Source organism: Bison bison, unplaced genomic scaffold (genome assembly GCF_000754665.1).
Source record: "Bison bison bison isolate TAMUID 2011002044 unplaced genomic scaffold, Bison_UMD1.0 scf7180017864071, whole genome shotgun sequence".
NCBI classification, from domain to species: Eukaryota; Metazoa; Chordata; class Mammalia; order Artiodactyla; family Bovidae; genus Bison; species Bison bison.
The window spans coordinates 120433-128625 of record NW_011494643.1 but is presented as its reverse complement, the minus strand read 5'-3'; the positions used below and the strand labels follow the sequence as shown (position 1 = coordinate 128625).

The following is an 8193-nucleotide window of genomic DNA, read 5'->3' as shown; positions in this document are numbered from 1 at the left end:
GATGCTTATATCTTTCCTTTTCTCCTTTGCTTTTTGCTTCTCTTCTTTTCACAGCTATTTGTAAGGCCTCCCCTGATAGCCATTTTATTTTTTTGCATTTCTTTTCCATGGGGATGGTCTTGATCCCTGTCTCCTGTACAATGTCACGAACCTCATTCCAGAGTTCATCAGGCACTCTATCTATCAGATCTAGGCCCTTAAATCTATTTCTGACTTCCACTGTATAGTTTAGTGACTGACAAAGAGTATCTCCCCATCAATGATGATGACAGAGAGATGATGAGGACAAAGATCTATGATCACCATGACTTCCTCAGAATCCCTGTACCACTAACAGTCTGTAAACTCCAGCAGTTGTCACCATATACTGCTAATTTATATCATGTATATTTTTAAAAACTAACAAATTAAACATCTGACATCTCTTCACATACCAATAACACACACCGAGTGTTACCAACACACATCCAAGGGCAAATGTTTTCACATAGTTCAGTGTGGTAGAGTTCTTGCCCTACAAACTGACCCCCAGACTCTACCTGAACTATATCTATAGTAAGGGACCTAAAACTTTGTCATTCATTTGTTCTTGAATTTTTTTTAATCACTCTCTACTGCAGAAATTTTTTGGAAGTAGTGTTTCAGAGGGTAAGGTAAGCACTGGAGAATATGCTACAAATTATTTGCTTCCAAAAATAGTTTTTAAAAATTGAGCAAAAGGATATGGAGCTGTGACGTCTCAACTTTTTGACAAACAAAACGTGACTATTTCAGAACACTCCATTGGATAAAATGAAAAAGTCATGTAACATGGGTATTTGCTAACATTCATTTCAGAGATCAGTTATTAACCAGCACTCTATTATTATTTTTAATCTATTTCTATTTCAGTTCAGTCGCTCAGTCATGTTCGACTCTTTGCAACCCCATGAATCACAGCACGCCAGGCCTCCCTGTCCATCACCAACTCCCGGAGTTCACTCAAACTCATGTCCATCGAGTCAGTGATGCCATCCAGCCATCTCATCCTCTGTTGTTCCCTTCTCTTCCTCCCCTCAATCCCTCCCAGCATCAGGGTCTTTTCCAATGAGTCAACTCTTCGCATGAGGTGGCCAAAGTATTGGAGTTTCAGCTTTAGCATCAGTCCTTCCAATGAACAACTAGGACTGATCTCCTTTAGGATGGACTGGTTGGACCTCCTTACAGTCCAAGGGACTCTTCAGAGTCTTCTCCAACACCACAGTTCAAAAGCATCAATTCTTCAGCGCTCAGCTTTCTTCACAGTCCAACTCTCACATCCATACATGACCACTGGAAAAACCATAGCCTTGACTAGACAGACCTTTGTTGGCAAAGTAATGTCTCTGCTTTTTAATATGCTATCTAGGTTGTTCATAACTTTCCTTCAAAGAGTAAGCGTCTTTTAATTTCATGGCTACAATTACCATCTGTGGTGATTTCAGAGCCCCAAAAAATATTTCATTGAAATTCACCATTGCTTTAAGAAAAGGATTATATTACAATCTATTAATATATTGTCTTACACTGATAATAGCTTTAAACAAACCAACTGGTCTTAATATAATTCCAATTAAGCTACATTTCTTCTCTGTATTCAGACAAGAACAAATACAGACATAGGAAAGGCTGGTGACATTATGGAATCATCTCCAAGGGTTACTAAAATATCTTTCCTTTCTACAGCTGCCATGGGGACACAGAGCTCCAGTCTAGATTTATACTTAATTAAACCAAAAATCTGGATCTCATATTGCATTCTGATTACCCAAATGGATTTATCCTGGTCATGCTAATTCTTACATAAATAATTAATGAAATATTAATGTATAAGAATGAACCTACCTTCACAAGAAAACCTTATAAAGAAATACATTATAACACAAATGAATGGCGACGGGTTATTATACATAAAATAAACACAAAAGACTTTGTGGAAGAAGGCAGCCCTGCTGGGTACCATGGGAACTAGGTAGTGGTTTCCCCAGATTTTCTTGTGCTTCATATACACCAAAGTGGGAGCTAAAGAGGTTAGCAAACCAAAAACATTGACAGAAAGAGACAAAAACAAAGGCTCAAGCAAAGCCTGCTCTTTCCAGCAGCAGGACTAGAAAGAGGGCAACCTTGCATGACAGAAAAAATTTAAATGACAAACACCCTCCCTTAGCCAAAGAACAGACATAGAAAACAAAACCAGGCCCCAAAACCAGTGTCTCATGCTCACCTCAGTCAAGAAAGGTAAATAGGGAGCTGAGGTGTCCAGCTTTTCCCTGCTGTGAAGAGGCACCCCTTCTCTTTAGAAGAACTGGAGGCCTGAATGGGCAACGAGGGTTCTGTTCCACTGGCAGTGGGGACAGAGGCCATGTGGAGACCCAGGTGTCCACCCTCAGGAGCAGGAGCAATGCATACTCCCCCTCCAAGCCAGTGGGTGTCAGAGCAGCTTTCACCCCTGCTGGAACTTCTCCCCACCCATCTTGGTGTCACTAGAGGTCACATGGGGATCAACAAGAAGGGCCCTTCACTCTCCTGGGCACCTGGGAGAGCCTGGATTCTCCCTGCCCTGGGAACATCCAGGAGGCACCCCCACCCCCCACCCCTCTCCTCTGCTGGCCTGTGGTCTGAGACAGCCTGCCTTCCAGAACAGCATTTAAAGGTATGATGTGGTTAGACCTTGCCTTTAAATGAACCATTCTGATAGGGTGTGTGTGCTGGGGTGATGATGAAAAAGAGGGAGGATTCTGAGAGTAACAGAGAGAAGAGAAAACCAACAGTGTGTAGTGTTCAAAAGCCAAGGGAGAAACCAAAAAATTGGGAAAAGACCAACAGTGAAAAATACACCCAAGTACCCTGATGAGAGGTCAGAAACATCTTATTGGATTTGGTAATTAGATGATTCTCATTGGAGCCTCTGGTTGCAGGACAAAATGGGAGGCTGCAACCAGAACAGAGCTGTGGAAGGTAAACTGAGAAAGTGAGCAGCAGCAATACAGACTCACAGTATCAGAAACTGGAAGGAAACAAGGGAGGAAAAGTGTCTAGAAAGATTATTTTTGGAAATATTACTTTTGGAAAGTGAAATAAGTATTCTATTTTTTTTAAAAGTGATTCTAGTTGAATCATGTTTACAAGCTGCCCCAAGGAAAGATGGGGAAAAAGAAGGTGGAGCCACTAAAGAAAGGACATAATGACAGGACAGGCCTGGGGGAAGAGGGACACCAGGGTTAAGGATGCTGAGAACAAGTCAGCCTTGAACAAAAAGAGGCATTTCATCCTTGGGGAATGAAAAGAGTACAGGAGTTTCTAGGTAGTAGGAGGCTGAAGAACGTTGGAAGAGACAGATCCACTTCCCTTGATAAAAAAGAAGGATGAAATCAGCTGCCCAGAGTGACAGCCAAGCAAATGTGGAATTAGTCTTGAGCTACCTATGTCCTGGTCCAATCAGGCTCAAGTCAGACATGGACAAGCAAGCACTGACAGAAGGAACATATTTTAAAAACACTCATTAGAACCATCTTTCATAAGATAATTTATTTCATAATTTGGCTTATGAGTTAAAATTTCACTCAGCAATAATTCAAAAAATTAAGTACTAACATGAGTCAATGTTCATGTTATTAAAAAAGCAAACTTCAATTTGACGTCAAGTCCATAATGTCATTAAAATGCTAAGGACAATCTTAAAAGTATTATCTTATATTTTCTGCTTCAGTTTTTGCTTTGGTTGTATAAAATCTATATTTTAAAATATAGCTTACATGTCACAAACAGTATTTTTTTTAACCTTAAAAGAACCATGCCTGATGGATATTAGTTTTGTTGTTTTACCAATGAAGAAACTGAGGATCAGAAAGTAAATAAATGAAATATCCTTTATTTCTTAGTTGGCAGGGGTGTCAAGATTCTATCCCAAGTGTTTTATTTGTTAAAGCAGAATTTCTCCACTACATAATAAATATGTTTTAACTGCAGATCAAAGATATCTTTCAAATCAAAGAAAATCTTTAAGTTAATTTTTTCCATTTTTTGTTTTAAGAAACATAAATAGGATTATCCCAAATTTATTGGGAAAGCAAAGCGATTACACTGATCAAAGGAAAAGTCACATGAATACTAGTTTTTATCAGAAGTGGGTTTTAGATATTATACCAATACCTTTATCTTAAGAACACACCATATTTAAATATTTCAAGGAACACATTCAAAATTAAAAATAATCCTTACTGAAAATCTAAATGTAGTTAAACCACTATGAGTCAGCGTTTGTAAAAAATTATTGATCCTTGTTCTTCTCATTCACCCACACCTGCAAACAGGCCAATCCTAAATGGAAGGGCAAAATTTTCACAAAAGTTTGAAAAAAGCATTCAGAGTTTTTTAAAAATACTTGAACTGTTGGGATATTAGCAATATTGACTTTATCATATGATGAGTAAACCAAAACAATGATGAATTTTCCAATATTTGTGAAGAGACAGAGAACTCAAACACTCTGAATTGGATAATAATTTATTAATCCTTCTAAAGGTATGGAATTACCATAATTGAACATATACATTTGAACAGATGCAAAAAAAGAATATTTCCATGTATATACATTTTTAACTCCCAAGCATTGAAAATAGTTCAGTAAGAACATAAATCTGTCCCCAGTGCCCAAAATAATGTGTATGCCTCAAACTGCAATACAATGCAATAAACATATTATTAATCATTAACCTAAGAAATGGAAAAAGTTTCCAAAAGGTTTAACCACTGATTTTGGTATTCTGAATATACAAACTGCACTCCTTTGCATCAGGAGGAGTCCCAGATTTAATTAGAATTACAAAGAAGCATACAGATCATCTAGTCCAGCTCCTCAATTTGAAAGACAAGAAAACTGGCCCAGGGAAGAGAAATTTACCAAGATTCATTTTAGGCAAAAGTGGAATTAAAATCCAGGTATCTGGATTCACAGTTTAGTGTGCTTCCCTGAAGTATCATAGATATAAATAACCTCATCTAATTTCATCTGGCAAGCAAATTCAGAGACTGAGTGGAACTTCAAGGATTGTGCTGAATCTGCTGTTCTATCATACTTCAAAGCACCTTCCATACAAATAGATAATAAATAATATTATAATCCAGAAGAAAATTATTTGAATTACTCAAGCAATATTATACTATTCAAAACATATTATTCAAGATCTTTTCTAAGTAACAACATAGTACATATAATGTTCAGGCTCTTCTATCAGCTTTGTCAGACTCATTCCTATTGAAAGCACCCAGCCAAAACAAAGTGAAGTAATAAACTACAACAAAAATAACAAAATAACCAGCAAACTAGCACTTTTAACCCCATGACCTTCAATTCTAAGTCTGTAGTCACAATGGCACACTGATTTGCATCTACCACCAATCAAAACAGCAAAACAAATCATTAGGAATGCTCAGTGGCTTACATCACTGACCTTGTATATATTACCTTCCAGAAAATCATTCTGAAGAACTGAATCATCTGGATCATTTTTATTACACACTCAGTCTTGAGACAGTCTGAACAGTGCTGGCTGAAATGTACTTCTTGGAACACCTTCTTTCCAAACGAACATCTATGTCAGGTGTATTTATAGCCACTGCCTTCAATCAGTACATTTCCAGGGGTGAGAAATAAAATTATCTCAACAACAATTTCCTATAGAGATTTGAAATAAAACCTAAGAATCTAGGTAGACGGCCTTTGAAAAGACAATGAAAGATCTGTAATGTAAAATGTACGTTAAGGTTTATTCAGAAGGACACTGTTCCATGAGAACATGAAGAGGCTTGGGTACAATTAGAGAATTTAGATCTTGTGGATCTTTCAGCCAGTTGCAAAGAGTCTCTTTATATACTCAAGATTATTATCCTTACTCACCTCCTCCTCCTCCTCCTCCTTATGATTCCTCTGAAATGTGGACACCTATCTTTGTTTCTTCCTTAGACATTTCTCTATTTAGGCATTTTTTACTTCTAATTCGTTACAAAAGCAGAACATGCTTCCCCCTACTGGGAAAATATTAAATTACAAAGTACATAGGAACATGTTCCTAAGTATCAAAAAACCAAATTTCTGAGAAAAATAAAATGTTAAGGAAATGTTAAGGAACCAGGTGCACTTTTCTGACTATTTTACCACAGAGAAATACTTCCATACTCTGTTTAGAGCTCCTCACATGCATTGCTTTAGTTTGGCAGTTTTCAGTACACTAACTCTCATTAATGACTGATGAATTAATCATCTAGCCTACTGTCCCCAAAAGAAGTCCAATTAGCAGGTCTGAGAAAATGATTAATTTGTAAATTTTTCTATTTTAAAGACTTTGCCAGCTAAATGAAGACATTTCTGGAAAATGCATTGAAATAGATGATTTAAGAACACAATTGCATTTTTAATCATTTTGAACATTTGTTAATCCATTAATTTTCAATGTCCCTATTATTTTATGTAGTTTATTTATTTTTAATAGAGTACAGGGAGAGTTTAATTTTTTAACTGACTTTCATTTACAATTTTAGGTTTCATTTTTTTATTCAGTAACCAAGAAAGTAGTAAGAATGACTGCATTTTCCATCCCAAACCCTCTACAAAATCAACTTGTCCCCTGAAAAGTAGTTTATTTGTTTCACACGTTCAATATTTCAATTGTTGTTTTTCTTAATTACTTAATATACAAAATAGAAAAATATCTGATACTTTATTGTTGCAAATAATAATCCATCAATAAAACATTTAAATAAGTGTAATGCCTATTTAATTCGTACATGGAGGATTAGAATTTCTCTTTCCATGTAAAACTAAATCTCACAAAAGAAAACATTTCTTTTGATGCTGAAGGGCTGAGGAGAAGAAAGTTACTACTTTTAGTTTTGCTAAGTTCCTAAGAACTTAAGCAACAAAACTGCATTGTAGTCAATTTGATGATGAAGCAACTCATTATTGAGACATTCATCCCCCCCCCCCCAAAAAAAAAAGCCTTTAGTTTTTATAAAGGTAAATGTAGATTGCTACAGATATCTTGGGTACCTTTAGCAGTTAGATAGCACTGTTTCAAGATAAATGGAAGTAATTAGGTTAATATTTCTATCATACAGAAGTTCCTGTGTGTGTGTGTGTGTTTAAACAACCCTTCAAGAGAACACAAAAGACAAGATATTTATGTTCCTCGGGGAATTAAATCTCTTTTAACATTAAGGCACACACACACACAAACTGCACACTTGGTACAACAGTTGATCAATCGTGGAGGGTTCCCAGGGACCAGCATCTCCCAGAGCACCCAATCATCACACCTCAAATAAACGGATATGCATTTCAGCCACTTCCACATTCACAAACAGAACACGCATAATTTAATCTAGGGTAATACTAAGACTTTCCATAGGAAAGACTGTAATTAGACTAAGGAAATCAAAATCACTTCTCAATCAGAACGGAGAGAGAAATAAGAGAAAAGTGGGGAAAGGGAAAGAAAAAGAAATACTGATTTGTAGATAAGAAGCTCATCGAACACCACATTGATCACCATTCACTCCAAACTGACTTCCCTTCCCTTGGCGGAGTTAAAACATCCCGGTGGACCACTCAGCTCCTTAACGTCGCTCCATCAGTGATCCTAAAGTGCACTGTCTTCACAGCCAGCGCCCGCCGCTCCGGGCTACCCGGATTCAGCCGCGGATGGAGTGAGGGAGTAGCACCCGCCTCCCAAGGACCAGCTCCGCCGCGGCTCTGGGCGAGCATCTTCCAGGGCAGTTTCCGCGAAGGAGACAGGCGTCCTCCCGGACTCCGCTCCCCGAGCCCCGCCGCGGCTACGGGGGCCGGCGGTCTACGCCCACCCGGGGGCAAGTCCTACCTTCGGCCAGCAGGCGCGAGGCGTGCACGAAGGACGGGTCCAGGCTGTCTCTCTCTGCCATCAGCTCAGGCAAGTACTTCTCCTCTTCCATAGCGCGGACTTCGTACGGCCCCCGGCCAGGCTCAGGGCTCCGTGCGCCGGACGCACGTTCCCGCCGTCCTGCTCGCCCACCGCCCGCCCGCCTCAGCAACGGCCGGGGTCTGGCGCCCTCTCTGGGCCGTCGCCGCCCGCCCCGCAGAGGGCTGAAGCGGTGCGGAGCCTCCCGGCCGGTCGAGCAGCCGTACCTCGCTCCAGCCCAGGA

General features: G+C 39.1%; 1 protein-coding gene across 1 annotated transcript in view; it reads right to left on the bottom strand.

Annotated features, from left to right (window-relative positions):
* KHDRBS2 (KH domain containing, RNA binding, signal transduction associated 2) overlaps positions 1-7983 on the bottom strand; it is a gene marked incomplete at its 3' end in the record, with an annotated part of 482841 nt that extends 474858 nt beyond the window's left edge. Inside the window, exon 1 of the mRNA XM_010837108.1 lies at positions 7893-7983. Within this exon, the coding sequence (XP_010835410.1) occupies positions 7893-7983 (91 nt within the window). The remainder of the gene's footprint in view (positions 1-7892) is intronic.
* Between the last annotated feature and the right edge of the window lie 210 nt (positions 7984-8193).